Source organism: Moschus berezovskii, chromosome 20 (assembly GCF_049115385.1).
Source record: "Moschus berezovskii isolate FMDL1 chromosome 20, NW_MosBer_1.0, whole genome shotgun sequence".
Classification (NCBI taxonomy): domain Eukaryota; kingdom Metazoa; phylum Chordata; class Mammalia; order Artiodactyla; family Moschidae; genus Moschus; species Moschus berezovskii.
Genome location: NC_142479.1, coordinates 39,129,019 through 39,155,607, shown reverse-complemented (window position 1 = coordinate 39,155,607; position 26,589 = coordinate 39,129,019). Strand labels below are relative to the sequence as shown.

The 26,589-nt window shown below is 58.2% G+C and overlaps 4 protein-coding genes across 6 annotated transcripts; all 4 read right to left on the bottom strand.

Annotated features, from left to right (window-relative positions):
• Positions 1-672: 672 nt before the first annotated feature.
• SPEM3 (SPEM family member 3) lies at positions 673-4,902 on the bottom strand. The gene is made up of 6 exons (XM_088829430.1): positions 4,765-4,902; positions 4,555-4,616; positions 3,820-4,334; positions 2,491-3,486; positions 795-2,166; positions 673-676 (listed from the first exon to the last, which is right to left on the bottom strand). Exons 1-6 carry the CDS (start codon positions 4,900-4,902, stop codon positions 673-675), a joined length of 3,087 nt encoding a protein of 1,028 aa, XP_088685556.1.
• Positions 4,903-5,607: 705 nt separating this feature from the next.
• On the bottom strand, positions 5,608-7,487 carry SPEM2 (SPEM family member 2). Its single transcript, XM_055396421.2, has 3 exons — positions 7,350-7,487; positions 7,121-7,178; positions 5,608-6,981 (listed from the first exon to the last, which is right to left on the bottom strand). The coding sequence occupies exons 1-3, from the start codon at positions 7,485-7,487 to the stop codon at positions 5,663-5,665; spliced, it is 1,515 nt and encodes a 504-aa protein (XP_055252396.2). The 3' UTR covers positions 5,608-5,662.
• A 1,759-nt stretch (positions 7,488-9,246) lies between these two features.
• On the bottom strand, positions 9,247-11,204 carry SPEM1 (spermatid maturation 1). The gene is made up of 3 exons (XM_088828862.1): positions 10,641-11,204; positions 10,484-10,541; positions 9,247-10,291 (listed from the first exon to the last, which is right to left on the bottom strand). Exons 1-3 carry the CDS (start codon positions 10,782-10,784, stop codon positions 9,552-9,554), a joined length of 942 nt encoding a protein of 313 aa, XP_088684988.1. The 5' UTR covers positions 10,785-11,204; the 3' UTR covers positions 9,247-9,551.
• A 109-nt stretch (positions 11,205-11,313) lies between these two features.
• On the bottom strand, positions 11,314-26,435 carry NLGN2 (neuroligin 2). 3 transcript variants are annotated; one of them, XM_055405680.2, is made up of 8 exons: positions 25,571-26,435; positions 22,454-23,154; positions 18,766-18,816; positions 16,591-16,740; positions 16,231-16,416; positions 15,917-16,109; positions 14,954-15,550; positions 11,314-14,194 (listed from the first exon to the last, which is right to left on the bottom strand). In XM_055405680.2, exons 2-8 carry the CDS (start codon positions 22,908-22,910, stop codon positions 13,321-13,323), a joined length of 2,508 nt encoding a protein of 835 aa, XP_055261655.1. In that variant the 5' UTR covers positions 22,911-23,154; positions 25,571-26,435; the 3' UTR covers positions 11,314-13,320. The 3 variants fall into 3 exon arrangements, with proteins under 3 accessions (XP_055261655.1, XP_055261660.1, XP_055261648.1); XM_055405685.2 differs by having other exon boundaries at positions 22,454-22,586; positions 25,571-26,428; XM_055405673.2 differs by lacking the exons at positions 18,766-18,816; positions 25,571-26,435 and having other exon boundaries at positions 22,454-23,314.
• Positions 26,436-26,589: the final 154 nt, after the last annotated feature.

Sequence of the window (26,589 nt, the reverse complement as noted above, 5' to 3'; positions counted from 1 at the left end):
TCTTAAATCTCCCTGAAAGTGACAGTCACTCGGTCGCGTCTGACTCTTTGCGACCCGTGGACTATACAGTCCATGGAATTCTCCAGGCCAGAATACTGGAGTGGGTAGCCTTTCCCTTTTCCAGGGGATCTTCCCAACTCAGGGATCGAACCCAGGTCTCCCACATTGCAGGTGGATTCTTTACTACCTGAGCCACAAGGAAAGCCCATCTTAAAGCTCCTATGCTGTGGATGGCTGACAGGGAAAGGAAAGTTGCCCTGAACTCTAAAGCATTACTCTCCAATAGCATTTTCTGTGATGATGGAAATGTTCTAAATCTGTGCCGTCCAATACAGTAGCCAGTAGCTCCATGTGGCTATTGAGCACTTAGATCATGAGACTGAGGAACAGATTTTTTTTGGCTGTGCCTTGCAGCTTGCAGGATCTTAGTACTCCTGACCAGGGATTGAAGCCCAGCCACATCTGTGAAAGGACTGAATCCTAACCACTGGACCTCCAGAGAACTTCCTGAGAACACTTTTTAACTTTACTTAATTTTAACTCATTTACATTCTAATAGGCATATTTGGTTAGTGGCTGCTGTAATGGAGAATGCAGCTCTAGGGCCTTGGGGCTAACAGCTTAAGGTAAGACAGTGACAGCAGGAAAGCTGGGTGTTTCATTCCTTATCCCTCACCTGAGGGTTGGGGTGGATGGCCTCAAATAACCACAGAACACTTCTCTTGCCTTTTTATTATTCATGCACATTGGTCCCCTCTTTTTCTAAGTTTCTCATCACACACTGATATCCCCACGCCTTGGCCATCTCTGGTGAGTTGTTGGATATCTCTCGGTGAAGGCGCCTGGGAGACAACGCTTCGCACTTGTCCCTTCCTGCTCCCACCTGTCTCTGGCGGGCATCAAAGACCACGTGCCCTACTCGGGTGCCTGACCCTGGGCAGTGGGGCTTCCAGTTGGTTTTGGGAGGCATAGACATCTGGCGATAGCTCTGGGAGGCTGCAGGAGCTGTGTCCATGGGGTGGTACACCCAGTCTTGGCTGCCTGCTCGCCGGGAAGGTGGTTGCAGCTCTATCAGCACAGGCACCTCTGAGAAGGTTTGTCGGTCATTGTAGACCCCGTGGGCCTTGGCAAGGGAGGAGGTCTGGCTAGGTGGGACAGAAGCCCCTGGAACATGCTGCCCAGCATCATGCCTTCGAGGAATCTTCTCAGATATAAATGACTTGGGGGTCTGAAGTGGGCCAAAAGCTTGGACACAGTCAGTTCCAAGAGGGTTCTTGTGGAGGACAGGATTGGGGACAAAGCACGAGTCCTCTTGGAGGCCTGATCCCTTGATAAAGTCAGGAGTCTTGGAGAAGCCAGAGTCTTGAGTAAGGGCTGGACCCTTCTGGGGGCCAGGATGTTGAGTAACTCCTGGGTACTTGTGGAGGTTAGGGTTGTGGCAATGTTCTGGGCTCCTGTAAAGTCTAGCATCTTGGGGAACATTACATCTTTTGACTTCGGTGCCTTGGGTAAGGCCCAGATTCTTATGGAGGTCAGAATCTTGAGTAAGGTCTTGGCTCCTGTAAACTCCAGGATCTTGAGTAAGGCCTGGATTGTTGTAGTCTCCTGAGTCCTTATAGAGGCCAGGGGTTTGCACAAAGCCTGGGTTCTTATGGGGACCAGATTCCTGGGTAAGGCATGAGTTCTTGTTGACTCCAGAGTCTTGGACAAAGCATGGACTCTTCTGTGGTTCAGAATCTTGGGTTAAGCCTAGACTCCTAGACACTCCTGGATCTTGGGCATTACCTGTACTCTTGTAACATCCAGAATCTTGAGAATGGTGTGGTATACTATGGAGGCCAGTTTTTTGGGAGAGCTCTTGACTTCTATAGAAGTTTTGTTCTAGATTTCTACAGACTCCAGAGTCATGCCTAAAGCCTGAGCTCCTCTGAATGTCAGAAGTTTGAAGAAATGGTGTGTTGTTGTGGAGACCAGAAGATTGGGTGAGATATGGGCTTCTAAAGAAACTTCCCTCTTGAGTAGAACTTAAACTCTGGGAACAAGAATCTCGTGTAATGACTGAATCCTTGTGAAAGCCAGAGTCTTGGGAAAGGCTTGGATTCTTGCAGAGGTAAAGGTCTTGGGTAAAGCCTGGGCTCTTGTGGAGGCCTGGGTTTTGAGCAAGGCCTGGGCTCTTGTGGAGGCTTGGGGCTTGGGTAAAGCCAGGACTCTTGTGGAGGCCTGGGTCTTGGGAAAAGCCTGGGCTCTTGTGGGGGCCTGGGTCTTGAGTAAAGCCTGGGCTCTTGTGGAGGCTTGTGTCTTGGGTAAAGACTGGACACTTGTGGAGGCCTGGATTTTGAGCAAGTCCTTGGCTCTCATGGAGGCCTGAGTCTTGGGTAAAGCCAGGGCTCTTGTGGAGGCCTGGGTCTTGGGTAAAGCCCGGGCTCTTGTGTGGGCTTGTGTCTTGGTTAAAGCCTGGACACCTGTGTAGGCCTGGATTTTGAGCAAGGCCTGGGCTCTTGTGGAAGCCTGGGTCTTGAGTAAAGCCTGGGTTCATGTGGAGGTTTGGATTCAAGGTAAGCTCTGGCTTTCTGAAAGCTCTAGTGTCTTTTGAAAGGCCTGGGGTCCTCTGGAGACCATGGTCTTGGTTGAGGCCTAGATTCTCATGAAGTTCAGGGGCCTGGGGCTGGTTTGGGGTTTGGGAAGTAGTGGAGAATTGAGGAGAGATGGGGCCCTGGGAAGAGAGGACAGACTGAGGAGACTTGGAGGCTGGGGGAAATTTGGGGTTCTGTACTAAGGTGGAGGGCTTCTGGTGGTTGCTGTGTTGATGAAGAACAAAGGATCTGGGAGAAATGAGAGGCAGAGAAAGAGTGCAGGGTGGAGGCACAGTTCCCATTGAGTTCTGGGCACTGGTTGGAACATGGAAGCAAGGTTGATAAGGTGCAGCATCTTTGGAGTACACCAGGAATTTGGGGTAGACCGGAGTCTGGGAGTCTGTGTTTTGCTTCTCAGAGCTGTAAGGGTGGAAACTGCAGTAAGGGAAGGTCTTGGGCTGCACAGATTCATCCTTGGCATCATTTGAAAGCTTCCATTCCATGTTCCCCAACTCCAGGTAACCCAGTATGGATCCTGTGAAGGGCTTGGCACTGTCCTCACTACATTGCTTCAATGTTTTCTCAGCTGTACCAGAGCTCACCAGGCCATGCCCCTCTTGGAGCCTGGAGAGTGTACCTAAGTCCTTTCTGGAATACCCAGAGTTCTGAGGGGCACATACATGGAATAAGTTCTGCTTTACCCTGCGAGCATCATAGACCACATGGCCAGTGGAGAGGCCCTGGCTGAAGGCAGACAAAGTAGAGGGAATAGAAGTTAGGACAGAGGAAGGGGGTGTGGAAGGGACTGGAGTGGTCGGTAGGGCCATGACCAGTGCAGGGACAGGGGTTGTGGCAGACATGGGGACAGGGGCTGGTGTAGGGGCTGAAGCAGAAGTAGCAGCAAGGGCAGAAGCTGGGGGAGGGACTGGGGCAGAAGTTGGGGGAGGGGCTGGGGCAGAAGCTGGGGGAGGGGCTGGGGCAGAAGCTGGGGGAGGGGCTGGGGCAGAAGCTGGGGGAGGGACTGGGGCAGAAGCTGGGGGAGGGACTGGGGCAGAAGCTGGGGGAGGGGCTGGGGCAGAAGCTGGGGGAGGGACTGGGGCAGAAGCTGGGGGAGGGATCAGAGTTTGGGCATGGGTATAAGTTAGATGAGCATGGGTCAGAGTGTGGGTAAGGGTGTGGCCCTTGCACTGGGCTGGGCTCTGTGAGGGTGCCTGGTCTGGGGTATAGGCTGAGGTGTGTTCCAGACCACAGACCTGGGCAGAGTTATGCTCAGGGCCAAGGGCTAGGGAGTTGGTCTGGGCCTGAGGCAGGGCATGTTCAGGGGGGTAAATGGGGGCGTGGGTCTGGGTCTGGGTTGAGGTGGGCTCAGGGGGGTGGGCCGGGGAGAAGGTCTGGGCCTTGGCAGGAGCATGCCCAGGGGACTGGGCCAGGGAGTGGGTCTGGGCCTGGGCTGGGTCATGGTCTGTGGTCTTTGTCTTGCTCTCTTGGGGCAGGCGCAGTGGAACCATATCCACCTTGCTCATCCTACAGAACTTGGGCGATGTCTCCTGCTTAGAGTAGAAGGTGGCTTGGGCCTTTAAGGCTGTGATCTGAGGGTCCTCCCCAGCTCCCATGAGCCCCTCCTTCCACAGTCCCCATGGCACCTCCATGGGACCCCCGACATGTCCACACTGAGGCGGCATCCAGCAGCACTTAGAAGCCTTCTCATCCTTTGTATCTGGTATCCAGGCGTCCAGGTGGTTAGGGTGCCCAAGCAGGAAGCTTGGGCGGCGGTGGAAGCGGGGCAGGACTCTTGAGCACACGTTCTTGGGATCCACGGAGCAACGCATGCACGTGGGATGGCTGCCTGCATAGCTGGGTTGCTTCTCTGCAGGGAAAGGCAAGATGTGACAAAGCCTGGGTTCCTGAGGGGCTGAGGGTGGGGACGGGGATAGAAGAAAGGGAACAGATCCATATCCCCGGAGCCCACGCTGGGGCCCACTCACCTCTGGGGAAAAAATGACGGAAAAGAGTCCGCAAAGAGTTCTTCAGGTGTTTCCAGAGCTGAGGGAAGCAGAGGAGGGGAGAGTCCGGGAGCAGGGTGAGCCCTGAAGTCCAATCCTTGTCTGGCCACACCCCAGCAGCCCTCCAACCTAAGACCCTTTGAGACCCCAAGGCTCCCCCAACACTGCTGCCCAGCTCCTGCCCTGACCAGAGTCACCACATTGATCCCCACGTTGAGTAAGATGAAGCTGCCCAGGATCAGAAGAATTGAGTCTCCTAGGTCCTGGCACTTTCTGGGGTTGGTGCCAAAGCACGCTTGGGCTCCGTGGTAGGTTCGCTCACCCATGGCTGGGGGTCCCAGGGCTACCTGGGCCCCCTGGCCCCCACATACTCACTAGGAGCCAGACTCCTCTGGTGGGGGAGGGGGAGAAGGACTGAGTCATAATGGGGAGGGGAGTGGGGTCACAATGAGGGAGGAGGAGAATAAAGAGGGCCAAGAGTGGCATTCCCTGGTAACCCGAGTCAGGCAGCCTGAGCCTGGAAAGTCAAACAGGGCCCCAGAAGCCAGCACACCTCTCCTCAAGCCGTCAATCCTTCCCTCACAGCCCACTGAGTCACTCATTCAAACCACACATTCCACCTCCTTGGCCTCTCCTGAGACGAAGACCCCTGGCATCAGAACCCTGGGGAAGGCCTGGCTGGAGTCCAGAGCCTTGGCCTTCTTCATACCCTTCACTGGGTGTGGACCTCGATTTGTTCAGATGGGGACCCTCCCAGTTCGGAAGCAGCTTCTTATATATGAGTTCTGGGGACAGGGACAGCTGAGAACACAGTAGGTGCCCAGAGACCAGTGGTTTGGAATCTGCACCTGCAAAGCTACTTTGTTGATAGTATAAGCCCAGGAGGGGCCTGCTGGTAGAACTGTGGCCACTAAGCCAAGGGGACCCTCAGGCCAAGGAGGAGACACTGGCTTCAGGAAGCCAAGGGCAGGGACCAGGGCTGGCAGAAAGAGTGGTGCTTCCAAGCCACAGACCACCAGTGTTTCCTGGACTCTTGATCTTTATTCCTTTCTCCATGCCCTGCCCCCCACCGCCCCCATTGACTGGTCAGTGAATTTTCCCAGTCCGGCTTCTATGCAGAGAGGGCCTGGAGGCCGAGTTGGAAGGTGGCAGCGAGTTGGCTCGCGCCCTGCTCTCCTGCACCTGCCGCTTCAGCTCCAGGCTGTCGTACACCTGGTAGCTGGCATTGCCCCCTGGGTTCCGGCTGAGTGGCATAAAGGTGGGCTGGGGTGGCTCCGTAGCCTGGACTTCGGGCAGGGGCTGGGAGGAGCGGAGGAGCAGAGCTGAGCTGGGAGCTGGGGCCCGCTGGTATGAGGCCTCGCCCAGCATGGTGAGGGAGGTGGAGGTGGTCAGAGGGTGCCAAGTGGGCAGCGTCTCAGTCCACTCGGCTGCTCGGCGCCGGACCTCATGGGGATCCCGGGAGTAGTTCAAGTGTCCCGTGGAGGGGTGGGGGCTGCGGTTGGGCTGGCTGTGAGCATGGCCGAGGAGGCTCCGTCGGTGGACTTGTGGGGAATAGTGCTCTCGGGCTTCAGGCCGGGAGCCCCGGGTCAATAGGGCAGAGGGAGGCTCAGAAGCCTCCAGACCACGTCTCCGCTGATCCCAATTGTCATACAGGAGCTGGCCCCTTGAAGGGTAAGGGCTGTGCGCCGTAGGGACCCACGAGGGGTTGGGGGGCAGCCGTCGGGGAGGCGGTGGAGACGAGGTCCACTGGTCTGCCTCCACATTGCCCCAGGTGTGGGATGGTGAGCAGAGGGGCCCGAAGGACTGCAGCCTGAGCTCAGACTTGGCCTCTACACGCTTGGGCAGGCGGCGCAGCTCAGGTGACAGGTAGAGAGAAGGTAGCGGCAGGCTGGCCAAGATCCCACCCTGGCGGCCCCAGAGCCCCATGCTGGAGGGCAGGCTAATCTTTTGGTAGAGCCCTCCCCAGCCCCCCTTCGGGTACTTGGGGTGTGGGAAGGCAAGGTCTTTGTCCTCCTCCAGGTAGAAGTCCAGGTCTTCCCGATCAAAGGAAGGCCTTGCCTGCAGCTGTGACATCTTGTGGCTGCGATGTGGCCTACTGAAGACAGAGCAGCTGTAGGGGAATCGTTTGCAGTTCTTTGACCTCTGCTGGTGGCTGCAGGGGCGGCTTCGGCTGCGGCTTCGGCTGCGGCTGCAGCCCTGGTGGCGAGGTTGGTGGTGGCGAGGGCGGTGGCGGCGAGGGCGGCGGTTGCGGCTTTGGCTTCGGGGAAGGTGGTAGGAGGAAGAGGAGCAGCGAGTGGGCCGGGCCATCTTCACTTCTACAGGGTCCAGGGTACAGTGGATGTGGACGTCTTTGGCCTTGGCTGGAGGATATTTGGGGGAACTTTCACGAGCCTGCGAGATTTCATCTAGGAGAGGCAAGAAAGTGTTCGTGAGGGCCCGGCAACTGTCAGAAGATTTCAGGGTCGGGGAACAATTGGGACCTGGGTTTATGGGCTCTTGGGAGTGGCGGGGGCGAGGCGCCCCCTACCTGTATTCCATACTTACTTTTCTGATTAGTCCAAAAGATGCTGTTGTCTAAGACATTCTGGAGCCTGTGCCACATCTGGGGGTGGAGTGGGGTGGGTGGAGTGGGAATGAAGGCCAGGCTCTCCCCACTCACCCTCACCCCCGCAACCCCGCCCCAGCCAAGACCATTTCTGCAGGTGCAAGTGCCGGCTGCTGGCTCCCACCCTCAGCCCTCTTCTCCCCCAGGGTGTCCCCAGCCATCACTGACCATAGTTGCTACGTTGATCCCGATGTTGACAAGAATGACAAGGCCCAGCAGCAGGAGCAGGAAGTCCTCCACATCCTGGGAATTTTCTTGGTATTGATGGCAGCACCCCAGGTTGTCAGACCATGGCTGATTTTCCATGGTGGGGGGGTCCTAGGGCCACCTGGGCCACCCGACCCCCCCCACCGGCCCTGACCCACACTGCACTCATGGCGGGACCTAGAATACCTACCAGCAGGTGAGGGAGCGTGGTCACAATGAGGCATGTTGCAGGGAGTCACAATGCAGAGGTGGCACGTCTTTCATCCACTCAGCTGGCCCTTAATGTGGCCTTTACCCTTGGTTCCCACTAATGGAGGCCAGCCCCCAGAGTTCAGTCTGTCCTGTCTTTGTAGGGGCTGGCTTAACTCGATTTGAAAATGTAACTACAGTGGGGAGACAGTCTTCATAGGGACTGAGCCATGCATAAAGGATTTCCTCCATTTCATTGAGATATGGCAATTTGCAGCCCGTTGGAACTCCCTACCTACACCTGCTTGCAGCTTGCAGCTAGGGTGATTAGATGGATGAGTGACAGTGAGAGTCCCCTCTGGGGTCACCCCACTGCACCATTCCCTCCCAGTTCTGCCCATTTCCCTGTCATAAGCCCTCTAGCACCCACCGTGGCCATCCCTACCTGGCCAGGGATTGAAGCCTTTGCTGTTGGTGATCACTGAGTCAACTGGCCCCTTTACTTCAGAGAATGAGATTGCTGCCTTTGCTAGAGATCACCCGTCAACCATGGTTTCTCTCCTTCCTAACCAATTGCTCTCCCACTGAGCCACCCCTCCAACTTGAAAAAGGATTAGTTGCCATCTTAAGAAAACCACATGAAATTCACAAAGCACAAACTTTGGGTGTAATTGCTGATATGACCAAAGGAATCTATGATTTAAACTGGGTTTTTTGCTGTGGTCTAAGCAAGTGGTACTGGGGGGACCTCAGGTCATTTTGTTTGTACAATGAACAACTTAGCAGAAAGAGAGGAACAAGGAATTCCCTGGAGGTCCAATGGTTAGGACTCTGCACTTTCATTGCCAAGGGCCTGGGTTCAGTCCCTGGTCAGGGAACTAAGATCCCACAAACCGCACTGTGTGGTCAAAAAAAGAGGGAAAAAAAATAGAGGAACAGCCAGTGGGCATTTCCCATCCAGCCTCCAAACATGTGGTAGGTGTTCAAAACAGAGCCACTTAGTGGAGTCGGTTTAAAATGATCAATAATGTTGGTCAAAGGAAAATGGCAGAGAAGCGAGGTGATTCATGAAACGCCTGTCTGCTCACATTCCAGGAACCCATCTGGTATGGAAGGTGAGGTCTAGTCCTTCAGCCTGGTTCCTTGTTCACAAGTTGAGCATGTGTTGGCGATCCTAACTGTCTAGAAGTAGGTAGGACCTGGGTTTCCCAGATGTCCAGTGGATGGAATATTCTGATGAGTTTCCATGGGAAACTGAGGAAGATGGGAGACTCTGATGGGCCAAGCTGACTCAGAAGCAAAGGGGAGCTACCTGTGGGACCAGAGGCTGGAGCATCTGAGGTCATGAAGTTGATCCTTAGAGTCCATGTGACCATAAGTCACGTGATCTCTCTGAGCCCCAGTCTCATTTGTGACATGGAGGTGCTGAACAGAGGCATGAGGTCACAGAGGGCCACAGCATCCTCAGTATTTTATCACTGCTCCAAGCCTGCTCAAGGGTACAGGAGTTTGGGTTCTGACAGGGGAACTGTGAGGGCCAGGGTACCCTCACTCTCAGCCATCCCTCCCCAAAGAATCCAGGGCTTAAGAGGGACCACGCCTCACCTGGGCTGAACCTGGGCTCTGGCAGGAGCCAGACCTCTGAGGAGGTGGAGCCATGGGATGAGGGTCTCCCCTCAAGTGCAGTACTGCCTGGGGATCTGGAGTGGGATTTGGGGGGGGGCTTCCCCGAACACTAAAGAAAATGGAGCAGAGGCAGGCAGGAGCCTGGGAACCAAGAAAGGCCTGGGAAAAGGCTGAGGACAGGGCCTGGGGCCAAGAGGTTGATGAGGGGCCTCAGGGCTCTCTAGGCCCTGTTGCCAGGGAGATCATTTCCTTAGTAACTAAGCTTCTGGGTGCTGTGTGGGCCCTGGCACCCACACACACACACACCACCACAATCCACCTCCTCTCTTCTTTTTATTCTTCTCCCAGTCACCTTTCTGTCAGGGAACGGTATACCCAGTCCTTTCTCTTCCCCTCAGCTGTGCTGGATCCGGAAGCCAGACAGTAACAGTGTGACGGGGTGTCCACCTCCCTGTTCAGCTCCCGTAGCCGCCGCCTCACGTCCCTGGCATCGTAGGCGACGCGCCCTGAGGAGCGGCGCTGAGGGATGTCTGGGACATTGGCTGGGCCCAGGATGGGCGGCTCCGCCGGTGCGCACTGCTCCTGTTCCGCCTGGGCCCTTGCCCCTGCCCCTCCTCCACTGTTCTTGTGGCTCAGGATCTGAGGGCAGGGGAGTGGGGGATTCACAGGGTATACATAGGCCTCTAGGCCCAGATCAGACTGCCTCTCTCTCTTGAAGGGCCTTCCCTCTATAGTCTGCTGGAAGCGGATGGTCTGGGTAGGAGGCTCCAAGGTGTCCTGGGCCCAGGGAGTCCAGAACCTCTGGGCAGACTGTAAACCCTCCCAATCCTCAGGGTAGTCCCAGTTGTGGGAACAGGCCGCTGTGTGCTGATGTGGGGGCTTCTCATCATCGTCGTCGTCAGTGTCAGGGGCCCAGGCCACCGGGCGGTGGGCACGGCGCAATGAAGAGCCTCGACGGTGACGGCGGCGAGTGGGTGGGGGGGTCACCGTCATCTTCACGGGGTCCATGGTGCATCGTAGGTGGACTGCTGGAGAGCTATGCTTCAAGGGCTGGGTCTGCTTCCCAGGTGAGCGTAACTTAGAAGCTTCTGTGGATCGAGGAGAGGTGAGAGGCTGGTGGGGAGCCTGGCTCCTACAGGGATGGAGAGGCAGGGTGCAGGAAGAGAAGCTGCGTAGTTATGGAGTCTGAGAGGGAGAGCGGGAGGGGAAGGGGCTAGCTTAAGGACAGGGACAGAAAGCTCGATTTCTGCCCTTCCCACGCCCCCCCATCTCCCACTTACCTTTCTCACAAATAACACGGAACACTTGGTGTAAGAAGCCACGGAGTCTGCGCCAGAGCTAGGTGAGGAAGGACACAGTGACCCCAGATAGACTCTGGCCATCAGGCCTGCCCCCCAGCCATCCTGCCAGCACCCTCCCGCCCGGGCCCACCCTGACCAGCGTCACCATGTTGATGCCAATGTTAATGCAAATAATAAGGCCCAGCAGCAGCAGGATGGAGTTGCCCAGGTCCTGGCAGCTGTTGGTGTTAGGATTGTGATACGAGGCCCACCCGGGCCGTGGCCGCTCAGCCATGGCCATGGGGGTCCCTAGGGCCACCGGGGCCCCTAGGCCCCCAGCCCACTGTGCCCACAGTATCCACCAGCCCACCTTCCTGTCCCCTGGGGGTAAACGGGTCACAATGGTGTGGGGCTCTCCCTCACAATGTGCCAAGAGAGAGTCCTAGACCCAGCTTTGAGCCTCCAGCCTGGGCCGTCTTAGCAGAGACCAAACCCTACACCTTGCATGACTCTCCTGGAGTCAGCCATGGGCACCATCCTGTAGGCTCTCTGGCCTGCCTGGTGTCTGCCCCCATCAGTCCCTGCCTTGTCCTTTATGCCAGGCTCTGACTCCTCCACAGACACTGGTTCTGACCTTAACTCCCCAAACAACCCCATTGCTGACAACCACACCCCAGCACCCACTGCCCATTTCTCTCAGACCTCAGAGCTCTTCACTGAAAAGGGTTGGACCCTCTCCTCCTACCCCTTCACAGGCAGAGCCACTTCTCCAAGGTTTGTTTCTTTGGAGCCCCCCACCCTCACCTCCTAACATAACAGCAGGCAAAACCAACAGTTAAACTTTTATATTTACAATATTCTCTTCATCTTTTGCCAGGTTTAAAAATGTGTACAGAGCCGCAAAGGATTGGGGTGGGGAATGGGATTGTCAGGGAATTGTTCTGGGGAGAGGGGCTGGGCATTGGAGTCCGTGGCTGAATCATGGGGTCCCCCAGCCCCTCTCCCATGCCCCAGCTTGGGGGGCATCTGTCTACAGGGTTCAGGGCCCAGGTCCCTAGCATTTAGAGGGCATGGCTGTTTGGAAAGGAGCTAGCCCAGGCAGGGGAAGGGGCGGGAAAAGAACTAAGTTTCCATGGGTGAAAGTGGGGGCAGAAGGGGCAGTCAGGAGGCAAAGTTCTGGGGAGCCAAGACCAGGGGTTCTGAAACTGGGTGTCAGTGGAAGACAGCACTCCACCCCTGACTCACATTTGGCACTAACGAACCCACGAAATGCCAGCAGACAAGGATTTGCTCTTCGCTGGCGTCCCTTGAAACCCTTCCTGACACGGTTCTCTTCCCCAGAGGCCCAAACCCTTTCTCTCTGGGCAGTCACCTTACACATGTCCTTTCAAAATCAAATTCTTCCTGCTGGTGTCTGCCCAAGCCCCGTCCCCCACTGCCCCCTCCATCTGTTCCTCAGTACAGCTGACCCCATTCTCTCCCCAACCTGTCCTGGGAAGCCTTTCTCCCCTGCTCTCCTCTGTTCTTTTCCTTCAGCCCAGGGGAGCAAGGGCGGGGGGACAGGTCAAAGGAGGGGGTGGGCAGCTGCGGGGAGGAGCTGGAAGGGATGGCTTCCCAGGGGGACGGCGATGTGGGGAGGGAGAACAGAGGCCGAGAGAGGGAGGGATGACACGTGGCGAGAAGAGGGACACAGGCGGGACCCCTTTAGCTGCTACCTCCCCCGCTCCTGTATCCCATCTGCCCATATGTTTACTTGCCTGGGCCCAGGACTGGGGGATCCTTGCCACACTTTGGGGGTATTCGCCCCTCAAACCCACCTCACTGGTTTGGCACAGATGAGCAATGGCCTGAGGGAAGGGCTGTCCTCAGACTGCAGTGAGGGCTTTGGTCAAACCATGCATGGCCTCTGTGGGTGGCAGGTGCCACACTCACCCTCTGCCCCCCAGCTTCCCTCCAGGGAAGGGAGGGAGGGAGGGGCAGAGGGCCCCCCCCCAGGGCTTGTCCATCCCCCTCAGTTGCTATCAGTCTGAAGTCCGTTCCCACCTGCTATGTGAGAAGTACTGGGCCTGAGGTCGGGAAGATGCAGAGAAATGCTGGAGAGAAAGGGGCTGTCTGCATGGGAAGACACACATCCACATGCAAGAGCATGATTCCACTCAGAAACGCAACCTGGGCGCATGGGAAGACACGGCCCCAGGCAGTACAGGAGTGCAGGGTCTCCTCCCTCCTCCCCACTGCAGGGACTCTGTGTCTGGTGGAAGGCGAGGCCTGCCTGGGAAGACCTGCTTCACCTCATGTGTGCCAAGGGGGGATACACATGCTTCGCCAGGGTGGGAGGGGATGGGGGGAGGGCAGGGGGTGGGCTGTAATTTATTTCTTCGGTACTTCCCGGGCAACACCCTGTGTCATCTGGTGGCCAGGGGTCTCTGTTTGTGAACACACCACTTCCAGGGTCTCCAGGGGGTGGGAGGAAGGAGCAAGGGGGAGAAGGCATGAGGGAACAGAATTCTGGGGTACAAATCCCCGCAGGAACTCTCTGAGGGAGCCAACATGTGTCCAGGGCGGCCAAAAAAAACCTCACCCTGCACATGGGAAAACACCCCCTCGTGAGAAAGCACACCTCCACGTGGGTGTCCCAACAGAGGGGAGAAAACACCCCCCCCAGTTGTTCAAAGGCCCAGGTCCGGAGAAGAGAAAGGGCCTCTCTACTCCGGAGAGACGCATCGCTGTGAGAAAACCCATGTCCACCTAATGCTCGTCCACGTGTGAAAGCTCCACACGAGAAAAGCCTGTTGCATCCGGGAGGGCCGGGAAGGGGGTCCTCCCCGAGCCGCCCCCTATACCCGAGTGGTGGAATGGGGGTGGGGGAGCGTGTTGTTGTGGCTGGTAGCTGTGGGGGGCGGCGGGGGGAAGGGCCCGAAGGGATGGAGGGAGGGGGGCGGCGGGGGAGGGGGTGGCCCCAGGCCGCTGGGCAGCAGGGTCAGGGCCCCAGGGGCCAAGAGAGGCACGTCGTCCGGTGCCCGGCGCAGAGCCAGAGTGTAGTCGGGCGGGCAGGCGGGGCGCAGGGCCTCTGCAGGGTCCGCCCCAACGCCCCCGCCCCGCTTCAGCTGAAGTGACACCAGCTCCTCCTCGGGTGGCAGCTCGCGGCCGGCAGCGGGGAGCAGGGGGCCCCCGCCGGGCACCCCAGAGCCCGAGCCGCCGGGGGGACTGAGCCGCCGGCACCGCAGCTCCTGCCGCCGGTCCCGCTTGTAGTAGAGGGCGGCGAAGGCGAGGATGTTGAGGAAGAGGAGCGAGGCACCCACGGCCACGGTGACGCTGAGCTCCGTGGAGTAGTCTCGGGAGTCCCCGGGAAAGCGGTCGTAGGCCCGGGGGCCCGGCTCGGGCTCGGGCTCGGGTGGCAGCGTGGCGGGGGGCGGCGGGCGGCGCGTGCCCGGGGCGCCGGGTGGTGGGCGCGGTGGCCAGCGCGTGGCGTAGGGCGGCAGGCGCGTGGTGGTGGTGAAGAGCTCCGTGTGCAGATTGTGCAGGTGTGGCACGAGCTCCAGCCAGAAGGCCACCTTGTTGGCGCGGTAGTTGTCGCGCACGCGCGGTTTCAGACCAATGTGCAGGTACTGCTTCTCTTTGCTGTTGAACTTGCTCCACACCACCTCCTCGAAGCGGTTGGGCTTGGTGTGGATGAACTTGGTGTCCTGCGGCACCGGCTGGTTGGGGTCGCTGTGGACACAGGTGGGCAGGGAAAGGAGGAGTGAGGGTGAGGCCCCGATGAGTAGGGGGTAGGCTGTGGGACCAATGGGGAGTGGGATGGGCAAAGATGCAGAGAGCTGGGGAGACAGGAATAGAGGCAGAGAGAGACAGACACGAAGAGACAGAGACACTGCCAGAGATGGAGGTAGGCAGACAAATAGGGATGAAGCCAGACTGCCAGAGAGATGGCCTGAGATGACACCAGAGGAACAGAGACGGCAGACGGACAGACCACCGGTGACACAGGCAGAGTGAATGAGCTAGAGACATATGGAAACAGAGAGACAAAAGCCCATGAGAGGCAGCTGGGGGTGGGGGGAAGCAGCGAGCAAAGAGTAAGCAGATCAAAGAGAGCAGAGCTATCAATGGACTTCAGGAGAGAGACCTAAGACAGCAATAAAGAGAGAGATACAAACTCTTATACACATACTCAGAAACAGACAGGAGCACTCAGAGGGGAGAGAGTGGTGTATGGGTACGCAAAGACAGACACAGAGCCAAAGCCATCAAGTGAGCCCACCCGCCGGAAAGGACCTCTTGGTCCAACATTTCTGAATCTCCAACACGCACAGAGGAGCTGTCTGGCAGGTGTCTGAGTCGAGAAGGCGAGAGCGCCTTGATGGAGGAATGATGGCCGTGTGACGAAGAGGGAGAGAAGGGGCTGAGGATGGAGGGTGTGTGTGTGCCCTGACCTGCAGAGGTGCCCCACCCAGCCCCTCTGGCCCTCACCCAGTCTTGGCGAAGTTGGTCCAGTAGGTCATGACCACGGCGCTGAGCATGACATCATTCTTGGAGAAGTTGCAGGGGAAGAGGTCAGTGGCACCCACCATGGGCACACCAAAGACATAGGGTAGCTCATCCCCGTGCGCTGCGTCCGCCCACTCGGGCCGGCCCTCAGCCTGGCAGTGGTGGTAGAAAGTGTAAAAGTAGACGGGGGACTGGTAGTCAGCGTGCAGCTTGGCGGTGGCCACAGCCGGTGCCACCCACTGGTGGTCGGTAAAGAGCGCCAGCAGGGTCTTGCGCCGCATCTCGCCATTGTCCCGGTCGGCCCAGTCCGTGTACATGAACTTGATGGTTTCCCGTAGCACGTCCTTGCCCTCTGGGTAGCCATACAGGTTGTCCACGAAGTTGGAGACCGTGAAGTCGAAGGCGCTGGCGGACACGCCATCCTCGCTCTCTGCCGAGTCCTCCACGAACTTGAGGCCCTCTCCCTGGTTGACCCCAATGAGCATGTCGTAGTTGAGGAATTCTCCCTGCTGCATGAGGATCTCAGGGTCATCAGGGACGACGTCACCGTCCACCACAGGTCCAAAGGCGATGTGGTAGCTGGGGAGAAGAGGTCAAGGTCACGTCACCTGTTGGCTGGCCTCCTCTCCACCCACAGCCTGCTGAGCCCTCTGCTCAGAAGACCCTTCTCCCCTAGTTAAAACCTTCAGAGCCCTTTCAGGGCACCTGGCCTCTCGGGAAGTCCTCCCTGAAGCACTTTCTGGCGTCTGCTGCACCCAGGCTCTGTTTAGGCACCTCTGCTTCAGAAAGGCTTCCGGGAGAAGGTAGGTCCATGAGAGGGGCCTGAAGTCCACCTCCCCTGGCTAAATGGACAGCCTGTGGCCTGCAGGCACCTTCCACCCTCAACCTCTTTGGACCCAGCAAGGAGAGTGGAGGCCTGGACCCAGTCCTCCCCCAGCCCCATACCGGGCAGGCTGCACATCTTGGTCCACCAGTTCCCGAGAGGGCTTCCGGCGCAGACACTCCACAGCCTCAGCGCTGTCCTCCCGGTCACAGCCCACCTTGGCAGCCAGCAGTCGTGTATATTTGAGTGGCTGGTAGTTGACAGACCAGCTAGAAATTGCAGTGCCACTCTGGGCAATGGCCTTCTGAAACAGCCCTGGCAGGACAAGCAGGCTTTAGGCTGGGCTGTATCAGCCCGAGGGAGGAAAAGGGGGACCTGGTAGGGCCAGGGGTTGGGGAAGGGGACAGAAGGGACAGGCTGGGGAGGTGGCTCGTACCTTCTGAGTGGTGGGAGAGGATCAGGAGGTTGACACAGGAGGCTCCTGCCCCAGATCCGAAGATGGTGATGCGTTCGGGGTCCCCCCCAAAGTGGGCGATGTTCTCACTGAGCCAGCGCAGGGCCTGGATCTGGTCTAGGAGCCCATAGTTGCCTTTCGCAGCCTGGTCCCCAGTGCTGAGAAAACCTGGGGGCAGAGAAAGAGAGGGGGCTTCCTGGGGGTGTCACAGCACCCTTGCTCTCTTTCTGGGCAGCTCAATCCAGCCCAGAAGCCATTCTGCTTCAGCTGGGTTTAGTGTAACCCTGCCGGCAGGCCCTCCTCCCAGGACTCTAGTCCCTAGAGTTGGCTGCCCACCCTCACCGAGCACCCCAAGCCGGTAGTTGAGCGTGGCTACAATGACATTGCCGTAGGCGGCCAAGACGGAGCCATCGAACATGTTCCCCGTGCCCTCCATGTAGGAGCCACCGTGCAGAAACAGCATCACTGGCTTCTTCCCGGAGTCCCGGATATCTGTGTGGGGAGGGGGTGGGGGGGATGGGCCAGGGGGTGGGGGACAAGGACACAGTCAGACCAGAAGCAGCACCTCCCAGCTCCCAGACCTGCTGAGTTCCAGCCGGGAGCTCACGGGACATGTCACTCCCATCCCTGGGGGGCAAGACCGGATTCCCCTCCCTCCCTCCCCAGCTAGCCCTGGCAGAAGTTCCCTCCCCACCTCCTGCCGGCCTGCCCCACAGCACTTCTCCAAATGCCTGGCAGAGCTTCCAAGAAGCCTAACAGAGGCAGGGGTGGGGGGTGGCCCTCCTCAGGGCACCTGCTGGATCCCGGGGAACCCCTCCCCCCCGACACACAGCACATCTCCTTCCTGCTCCTAGGAAGCATGAGCTCCCAAGGCTGGCACTAGAGCTAGAGATGCTAGAAGGGTCTTGGCATTTCCTTAGACTCAGGCCTTGGGCCTCAGCTCCACATGGTAGCCTGGTCTGTGGGTGAGGGGGTGCCAGGCCCTAGGGTCCCTGGGGGCTTGGTCTCCTCCCCGCCCTAATTCCTTTCTAGGTCACCTCCCAAGTTACCATGGCAACCCCCAGCCTAATTACTGTGGCAGGAGGAGGCAGGGTGGGAAAGAGCCTACTTAATGAAGCCAGGGTGCAGCTCACTAGTCTGGGCCCCCGAAATCGGCCTGAGCCCCGAGTTCTGGACCCCTCTCTTGCCCTATCCCCAAAGGATCCCATGATCACTGCCATATGGAGTAGGCCCTTGGGGCACTCCAGACTGGACTGGAGGGTAACTAATTCCAGAAGAGGGTGGGAGTCTGAGAGGGCTTGTCAGGGTCCCTGCCCCTGCAGCTCCTCCAGATGGAGCCACAATACCTCCAGGCCCTCCTCTCTCTTGACACCTGCCATCTCTGACCAGCCTAGGCAATCAGCAAAAAGAGCCAAGCCTGGGCCTCCACAGCTGGTCCCTAGCGCCTCTGCCTGTCTCCCTCATCCCACTGGAAACTTCCCTCCTGGCAGAAGGTCAACCAACAGGTCACTAAGAGACTCCCCTCCATCCTGGATCTCTTCAGATCTTCTCTGCCACCTCCTTCCACCTGACTTTGGCCAGAAGCTCCTAGGTGGGCAGTGCCCTCCCCCAATCCTGTTTTTCCCTCAATTTCTGAACCTCCAGTGGCCTTCCAGGTTCAGGCTGGTCTCCTTCCCTCCGAGGTCCTGTCCTAAACGTTCTCAGTACGTCCCCTTCTCCCCACCCAGCACCTCAACTCCCAGTGTCGGGGGAGGGGGAGTCGGAAAGGGAAGGAGCAGGAAGGGGGGCTGGGGCAACAAGAATTCAAAACCAACAACAAAAAAACCGGATCAAGAAAGAAGAAAGAAAAAAAACAACAACCAAAAAGCAAGAAGCTCTGGGGCAGATTCAACAAGAAAAGAAAAACAAAAAACAAAAAAGATCCGTTTTTGGAAAAAAGGAAAAAAGAAAAAAATTCTTTGCACTTTTTCAAAATTTTGTGGTGAAACTTCAAGATATTGGGCCCTGTTTTCAAAAATTTCCAAATTATTTAATTTGCTTCGAATGTGTGTTTCTGCATTGGGCAGGTTTTTTTTTTTGGAAATCGTAGTGATGTTTCAATTGTGTCATCAATTTGCCAACTTGAAATTTTTTTTTTGAATGGTGTTTTGTTCCAAATTAAAATTGTCTTTTCAAATGTTACATTTCACAAGTTTCAAAACAGTCCAAATTTCTGTCAAACTGAACATTTTATCCAATTCTTTTTTTTCCTGACATTCCAATTTATTTTTTCACTTTATTTTCGCCATGTTTAAGCTTTTCTTGCCGGTTTTCTAGTGGGTCCAACATTGTTCAAATTTCATTTGAAGTTTTCATAATTCTTTTTTCCAATTATTACAAATTTTTCTTTTCTTTTTCGTTTTTAGTTGGGAGAACGACTGAGGGGCCTTGAGGGCTGTGGGGGCATTTAGTTAGGGGCAGGGCCGAGAGCGTCCTCGAATCAGCAACCACATGCAGCAGCGGGATTTTTAAATCTACCTGTGTCTGGCGGATTGAGCGTCGCCTCGTCACGTTTTTTTGTGAGCGGACCTAAGACCGGGAACACAAAACAGAGAAAAAAGGACAATTTTGTGGGGAAAGATGGGAGTCGGGGGGAGGTGGTGGATGGGGAGGGGAGGAGAGAAAGCAGAAAAGGGGAGGGTGAGGGGCAGAAAAAATAAGCCAAAAAAAGCAAAATTTGTTTGCAAGAAAAAGAAACCAAGAAAAGAGAAAAACGTTTCTACAACCCAAATTTTTTTCCCCTCCCCGGAAAAAGTCATGCCCCAAAGAAAAGGCTGGTTTTGCGGGGGGGGGGGGGTGCCTGAGGGGGCTGAGGCCTGTTTTAAGACATATTGACTCGGCTGCAAAGGATTTGGCTTGTCCAAGTGTTTGCTAATTGCTGGAAATGAAACGGTGTTAGAGGTGGGGGTGGGTGGGAGGGGAGGGGAAACCAACCCAGGAGCCTGGGAGCCCAAGGCCAGCTGTGCTCCCCACAAGGGGGGGTGGCCACCACTCAGGCAGGCCCTCTTGAGGACCAGCCAAGCACCTGCCTGCTCCCCCAGGCTGTAGACAGTAGGGGTTGCAGCACAAAGGGCTCTGCCTCTCTCTGGACCAATCTGGAGGGCAGAGGGTAGTATGGAATTGGGGCAGCCCGAACCACAGCTCATGGCCCCTGAAAGCCCTCAGCTTTCCACTGGCAGGCAGGGAGGGGAGGTCAGTGAGCACTGCCTGCCCACCTTCCCAGCCTCTCACCAGCTAGCATTTCACTTCCATCTGCACAGACGAACCTGACTCTCACCCCATATCCCCATTGTGGGGTGAAGCAGGGAAAGGGGTCATCAGGTCTTGCCCTCCACTCCACCACTTCCCTCTGAGCCCCCTCCCCAACCTCATCCCTTACCCAGTTCTGCTCTCCTCCCCCCTCCACGGATGGTAAACTTCCCACCAGGGGCACCAGCCCCCCGACCCCCCCAACCCCTGCTCTAATGCCAAAAGCCCCCCTCCCCAATGGGGGATTCAATCCACAAATAGGGACTAGGAAACACACTGCCCTGAGCCAGCCTGACACATAAGGTGCCAGGAGGTGCTGGGAGGCACAAAATGTGTCGCCAGTGGAGGAAAGGCCCCAGACTGGGCTCAGAGTTTGGCTCTAGGCTTCTTGAAGACTGGGGGATCAGTCAAGGCAGAGCTGGAACCCAGAGGTCTGAGGGATTCCCCCAGGCTGGTCGATTTCTCCTCAGCAGCATGGGGATCAGCACAGGGAGGGATGGGTCAGCAAAGCCAAAGTCAGCCTCTGAAAGGCTCCCCACAACCGGTGATGATGGCCCCATGAAGACCCATTAGGATCAGGGCCTGTTCTTCTCTGACAGGCTGGGGATGGGGATGAAATCAGCAGGGCATGTGTGTGTGTGAGAATATTAAGTGTGCGGGTGTGTGTATGCCTGAGTCAACCTCTTCCTCCCAGAGCTGGTGTGAAGATTTAGTGAGATCACCTGAATGTGTCAGGCCCCAAGCGGTCTGCAATAAGCAGTGGTTAAAAATACAGAAGGTGTGGGCTTGGGTGGTATGGGGGCAGGGCGGGCAATTTGTGTGGAGGTGTTGGAGTGGACAGTAACTCGGTGAGAAGTGCTGGGTGGATGCTTCACATGAGGGGAGATGAGACAATAGCCCACTGAGCAGGGCGTTGGTGAGGGGACGGGGGACAGCTTTCTACCTGAAGACGTGGGTGGAGAGTCCACGAGCGGAGAGCATTGTGATGGGCGGTCTGTTGGAGGCACAGGGGTGAATGACTCACTGGTAGCAGGGCACTGGGGTAGGTGGTCCATGAGAAGGCAGGGGAAGGTGGTGTGGACAGTTCTTATGCTGACGGTCCGGGGAATTAGGGAGGATGTCTGGAGTGTATTGGGGTAAATAGTCTATTAGAGAGGCTGGAATCTGAATAGCATTGGAGTAGAAACTTCTGTGCAATGTGTGTATGGGTTGCTTGAAGGCATGGCTCATATGGGGAAGGGTAGTGACAGTGTTGCGGTGCATGAGTGTTCTGTGATTGGCAGGTCCTCTGGGTTCAGGGAGCAAGGCACTGGAGTACCTGACTTGTGAGTAGGGTGCAAGACTGTCACCTGTGTTGTCACAGCCTAAGGTATGAAACTGATGACCTCGGGGCAGGAGTTGGGGTAAGCAATGTCTGAGGGGTGTAGAGAACGCAGGGGACTGTGGTGTGAGTGACCAGTTGGAGCACATGGTGCAGGTGCAGGGTTAGTGGGGTGATGGTCCGTGTATGAGTGTTACAAGGTCACAAGATCTAGACACTCAGGGATCCTGGGGAGCACAGGTCTGTGTGGGTGACAGGGCGCACAACTCCAGAAAAGTGTTGGCGTGTATGCTATGTGAGGGTGCTGGGAATTTTGACATGTGGGATGCAAGAGCACAAGGTTGGGCTTCCCAGGCGGCTCAGTGGTTAAGAATCCGCCTGCCAACGCAGGAGACACAGGAGGAAATGGCAACTCACTCCAGTCTTCTTGCTGGAAAATCCCATGGACAGAGGCACCTGGTGGGCTATAGTCCAAGGGGTCGCAAAGAGTCGGACACGACTGAGCAACTGAGCACAGAGCACAAGGTTAGTGTGCTGGTCGGTTGGCTACATGACCTGAGTAGATGAATAGTTGAACTGCCTGGTCTGTAGAGGGACCTGAGTTCATGATGTGGGAGTTTGGGGTGTACAGTGGGGTTCCTGGGTACCAAACCTATTTTTACACTCATTGGAAGACAGCCGGTGGGGGGACTTTATAGGAGCGGATGTTCTCTGTGGGTGTCAGGGTGTTTTGGAGCGGTAAATAGGGTGTTAGACGGATAACGTGTTTGTGAGAGGATGGTCTATGGGGTGGCTGAAGGCCTGCCAGTTGCCCTCTGCAGTGGGCTGCTGGAAAGTGTTGACACTCCGGATGGTCCTGGTGTGCTGAAGGTTGGCTGGCAGGGAACTGTCTGGGGGAGTGTTCTGGGGACTACCAGCAGCTAGTGAACTGGAGAGTTCATTCAAGAACAGCCAGCTCAGAACCCTGGGGAAGGTGTTCTGTTGGGGATGGGCGAGCAGTGCTGTGAGTGGAGGGGCCCTTGGCATGGAGATTCCCTGATCCTTTGGGAGTGCATAGGGATCAGGGGACAGAGCCTCCTAGGGAAGACATATTCACCTCAGGTGAGGGGCCCTGTATGTGCCAGGACCTCTGCCCATGCTGGCCTGGGGAGAAGGAGTCTTTGCTGTCCTCCAGTGGAGGTGTAGGTAAAGTGGGTACTTGCTAGGGACAAGCCCAGGCCTGGGGGACAGGAGTCAGGGCAGAGCTGGAGTGGCTGTCCTGGCAGCAGATGGATGCCTCCACCACCTGATGGCCACCACCCACTCCCGCACCGCCCCCCCCACGTGTCCCCTCTGGGTGTGCTTCCGTGGGGAGGGAGTGGGTAGGCCCAGTTTAGTGCCTGCAGCCCTCCCCATGGGCTTTCTAGGCGCACAAAGAGCTTCTGGACTGCCTAGCAGGGACCGTACTGTCCTGAGAGCCCTAAGGTATGCAACCGCCCCTGATGGACCCCCGCGAAGGCCCAGCTCCCTCCCCGGGGCGCGCCGGCGCCAGAGGGTCTGCGTGGACGTTTGTGGGCTGTGCCCACCGGGGGCCCGGCCCGGTGCCCGCGCCCTTACCGTCTTCGGTGGGCACGTAGAGGTTGAGGTACAGGCAGTCCTCGCTCTGGTTCTGCACGTAGGTGGCGGCCGCCTCCAGGTTGTCGGTGAACCACACGGGCAGCATGATGGCCGGCAGCGCCCCGTGCAGGTTCTGCGGGCAGGCGGGCGGCAGGGTCGTGGCGTTGCGCACGCCGGGCCACGAGGCGGGGGCCTCGGGCGGCTGAAAGCGGCGGGCGCCCAAGGGGGGCGTGGCGTAGGGCACGCCCAGGAACTGCACGACCGGGCCCAGGATCTCGTTGTTGAGCTCGCGCCGCACGCCGCGCACTCGCCCGTAGGCCGTGTTCACCACTGGGAAGCGCTCCTCCCCGAGGCTGCCGAGACCCAGGCCCGGGCCGCCCGGGGCGCCGCCGCCGGGACCCCCTCCCCCCCGTTGAGCCCCCGCCAGCCCCACCAGACACAGCGCCAGGAGCCACATGCTGATCGGGGGACCCCCCCTCCCTCCCCGGGACCCCCCCCCTCGGAGAGAGAGAGAAGGGGGGGGAGAGGGAGGGAGGCCCCCCTCGCCCCAGGAGGGAGGAGGGGGCGGGGGAAAGGAGGGAGGAGGGGGTTGGGGAGGGACCTGGGTTAGACTGGACTGAGAAGGGGTCTGTTCCTCTCCATGGAGGGGGCGAGGGGTGGGGAAGGGGAAAGAAGTGGGAGAAGGCGAAGGCAGGCCCGACCTGCGGGGAGGAGGGATGGACAGACGGACAGACAGAAAAAGACAGAGGAGAGGTGCAAGAAGGGAAGGGAAATTGGATGGGACAGACAGATGGGAATGGGGAAACAGAAGAGACAGGTGGTTAGTGACTCGGAATTCAGACCAAATTGCCCCCCTCGTTCCATCCCCCTGCCCCTTTGGCATCTCCCCCCACCCAACCACCCCCCTCCCCTCTGCAGGCACCTATGTAGAAAACTCTGAGGCTGAGGTGAGGTCAAGATGTGTTAAATGTCTGCGATAGCCAGAGGGGAAGGAGGGCCAGCTCCCCAGACCACCCAACACGCCCCCTTCCAGCAGGGGTCGATCCCTCCCAGGCAGGCTCTCCTCTGGGGACTCAGGAGTCCCAGTTCTCACCTCCCTGGGAGGGATGAGATAGACAAGGAAGAGAAAATAAAAATACCAAGTCATTAATTAGCAGGAAGTGGCGGCTTTGTTTATATGTGTTAATTACTCCCTAGCTGTAATTTCATGGCACTGAACCCCCACCCCAGGCCAGACTTGGGCCTTTCTTGGTACTGCACAACCCCAGCACTTTCCCTTTCCTTCAACATCTCATTCTTGAAGGGTCTGTGTAGTGGGGGAGACCCCTCTACTCCAGGCCCTTTCCATTTCTCTCCTCAGAAGTTAAGGTGTCTTGAGGCAGGGTCTAGACAGGGAGGAGATGCTGGAGGGGCAAATCTGGGGACAGATGCGTGATCCTGCAGCCGGTTGCCGGGCGACGGGATGCTGCCCCGCAATGTTACCTTGGCAACGGGCTGCAGCTTTAACCCCGGAGGGGGAGGGGTCTGGAGGAAGAGGGGAAGGGGCTGGATGGGTTATGGGGTCCATTCAGGGCATGAAGAGGAGAGCTGAGGCGTGAATCAGAACGCTGGAGTTTCCCCCAGTCTTAGCATAGAGGAAGAAGTATATATGTTGGGGGGAGCTGGAGACTCGGGGCAGAGAACCCTAAAAGAACCACCTCTTGCCCCTTGTTGGCCAGTCAGAACCTAGCCCTAGTGACCAGGCCTCTGGCTGGAGAGAAGGGGTGCTGGGGTGGGTTTGAGAGCAATCGTATGCACCCATCAACAGTTACCCTTCCACAGTCTTGAACAGCCTTGAACCCCAGACACCTCTTCCTCCATGCCTGGCATTTTGACCCATAGGGGCAAACCATTTTGCCCTGGGGGTAAACCATGGCTTCTTTGCATCCCCTTCCAGCTCTTCACCTCCCCTTCCCCTTGCCAGCCCCCCACAGTTGCCTTAATGCCTGGGTGCTCAGGGCAGCAGGGGCAGGACAAGGGAAGAGATTGGACTAAAGGGGCAGACACCCAGGTCATCTCAGCAAGCCCCCCCGTCCCCCCCCCAGCCGGCAGAGCTGTTTGCTGACGCGGGGTTTTCAGAGCCAGGCGCCAGCCCGCGGGTGGCTCTCTGCAGGTGTCAATGTATTCCAGAGATGAGGACACGGGAATCCTTACCACACACACCCAGTCATGCCCTCCCTTTCTTCAGGTCCTCTCAAGCTCCTGTTCCCCCGACACCTGGAGGGGGCTTGGAGCTGGCTTCCCAGGTTCTCCTCTGCCTGTGCCAGGCTAGGCTCTGCTTCCATGGCCTTGCTGCCCCCTCCCCCCTCAAATGAACAAGGTCTGCCTCTGACCCCCCGGCTTTAAGGTACTTTGGGCCCCTGGCCTCCTCCCTGCCAGCTTCTCTGCCTTCCTCCCTCCCACTGAAGCCCTCCCCCCAGCTCCTCTCCATAGCGCTCCCTCAGAGCATCTTTCCGAGGCCTCTTCCAGCTTGCTCCAGCTCTTGCCTTCAGTCTCTCGCCCCTTTTTTCGTCTCTATCTCCTCCACCTCCCTTTTGGTGTTTCTCATCTTTCTCTCTCCTTCAAATCCCTTTCCCAAATTTCTCCCTCAAGCCCCTTCTATTTCTCTCTCTCTTTCCCTAGCTCTGTCTCCCCCATTTTCTCTTCCCTGCTCTCCCCATCTCTATCTGCCACCTCTTGCCCCCCTCCACCCCTCGCATCCCTCTGCCTTGCTCGCTCCATTCCTGCCCAGGCCTGACTCCCCTAGCCGGGAGAGTTGAGGGACGGGGGCTCAGGCCGCAGGCCCCCCCCCTTCTTCCTGCAGTGGGGAAAATGGCTTGGCCGGGAAGGGGAGAAGGAGGGGGAGGGGGAGATGGGAACACACGGGGTCTGTGGGCCCATTCAAAGGATCATTCATGGGCTGGAGAGAGGCAGAGACAAAGAGACCGAGACGCAGAGACACGGCGAGAGCATCCCTAGGCGGAGACACGCAGACAGAGCAGGCTGGGGGAAATGAGGCGCAGGGAGAGAGAGGGGGAGAAGGGAGACCCCAGTGGACCGCCACGCAGCCCCCTCCACCCGGCCCGGCTTAGCTCCTACCTGGCTCAGCCCTGGGGCCGTGGTGCCTCCATCCAGGGCTCCGAGTAGGGGGCGGACGGGCTTCGGGAGGGGGGCGGCGGCCTGTGAGCCCCCGCGGCCCCGCAGGCCCAGCCCCCGCCCGCAGCGCCTCACCCGGCGGGGGAGGGGGTTCGCCCCAGCCCCGGGGGGCGGGGCCGGGATCCAGTCGATCCCCGGGGAAAGGAGAGGTAGGGGAAGGGGTCAGGAGGAGCCCAAGAACAGGGAACCCCGCAGTGGGGACGGCGGAGGGAGGAGGGAGCAACGGGACAGGACTGGATTGGGGATCCACTGGCTCCGTGGGCTGGCTTCGAGGGGCTAGAAGGCGGTACAGGCGGAGGATCCTACGGGATCGGGTGCGGGAGAAGGAGTCCACGGCAATCCCCAGGGGCCCGAAGCCCCGGAGCGCAGGATCCGCGGTGCAGGGGCAGGGATCCAGCCGGAATCCTCAGGGAGGGGGAGGGATCTAGTCGATCCCGAGGGCGGGCGGGAGGGGGAGGTCCAGGGAGTCGGAGGAGGGCGGGAGCCGAGTCTGGAGCCCCGGGGTGGGGGTCGGCGCGGATCCTAGGAGGGAAATTGGGGGTAAGAGAGAGGCTTCGGGGAACGCTCAGCAGCCGGGAGGCCCGGACTCCTGGCCCCGCGCGCCAGGGCCCTCCCGCCCCGCGTCCATCCCAGCCCGAGAGTGATGATCCGCCGGCGGAGCAGCCGCAGCAGCCCCGCGCGTCACCGCGCGGCCGCCTCCCCCGCCCCCTGCCGAGAGAGCGGCGCACACCCCTTGCTAGCACCCGCCTGCCCGCCCGCCCTCCAGAGTGTGGGGGGGACTGGAGAAGGTGGAAGGGGGCGGGAGTGGACAGACCGACGGATGGACGAAACAGGCCAGGGCAGGGTGGAGACATCCCCCCCGCCCAGTGATCTCCCAGCCTCGGGGTTCTGGCTGTTAGTTGGGGGGCAGGGAAGAGGGGGTAGGGGTGAACTCTAAGGGGCGGGGCATCACGAAGAAGGCG

Coding starts and splice junctions, on each gene's coding strand:
- SPEM1 (XM_088828862.1), bottom strand. CDS start 10,784: ATGGCCATGGCTGAGCGGCCACGGCCCGGGTGGGCCTCGTATCACAAT. Junction 10,542..10,640: donor GCATCAACATGGTGACGCTG/GTCAGGGTGGGC, acceptor TTCCTCACCTAG/CTCTGGCGCAGACTCCGTGG. Junction 10,292..10,483: donor CCGTGTTATTTGTGAGAAAG/GTAAGTGGGAGA, acceptor CTCGATCCACAG/AAGCTTCTAAGTTACGCTCA.
- SPEM2 (XM_055396421.2), bottom strand. CDS start 7,487: ATGGAAAATCAGCCATGGTCTGACAACCTGGGGTGCTGCCATCAATAC. Junction 7,179..7,349: donor GGATCAACGTAGCAACTATG/GTCAGTGATGGC, acceptor CTCCACCCCCAG/ATGTGGCACAGGCTCCAGAA. Junction 6,982..7,120: donor CTTTTGGACTAATCAGAAAA/GTAAGTATGGAA, acceptor TGCCTCTCCTAG/ATGAAATCTCGCAGGCTCGT.
- SPEM3 (XM_088829430.1), bottom strand. CDS start 4,902: ATGGGTGAGCGAACCTACCACGGAGCCCAAGCGTGCTTTGGCACCAAC. Junction 4,617..4,764: donor GGATCAATGTGGTGACTCTG/GTCAGGGCAGGA, acceptor TGCTTCCCTCAG/CTCTGGAAACACCTGAAGAA. Junction 3,487..3,819: donor TAACTCTGCCCAGGTCTGTG/GTCTGGAACACA, acceptor TCCCTCCCCCAG/CTTCTGCCCTTGCTGCTACT.
- NLGN2 (XM_055405680.2), bottom strand. CDS start 22,910: ATGTGGCTCCTGGCGCTGTGTCTGGTGGGGCTGGCGGGGGCTCAACGG. Junction 18,817..22,453: donor CTACGTGCCCACCGAAGACG/GTAAGGGCGCGG, acceptor TCCCGGTCTTAG/GTCCGCTCACAAAAAAACGT. Junction 15,551..15,916: donor CAAGATGTGCAGCCTGCCCG/GTATGGGGCTGG, acceptor TCTTCTCCCCAG/CTACCACATCGCCTTTGGAC.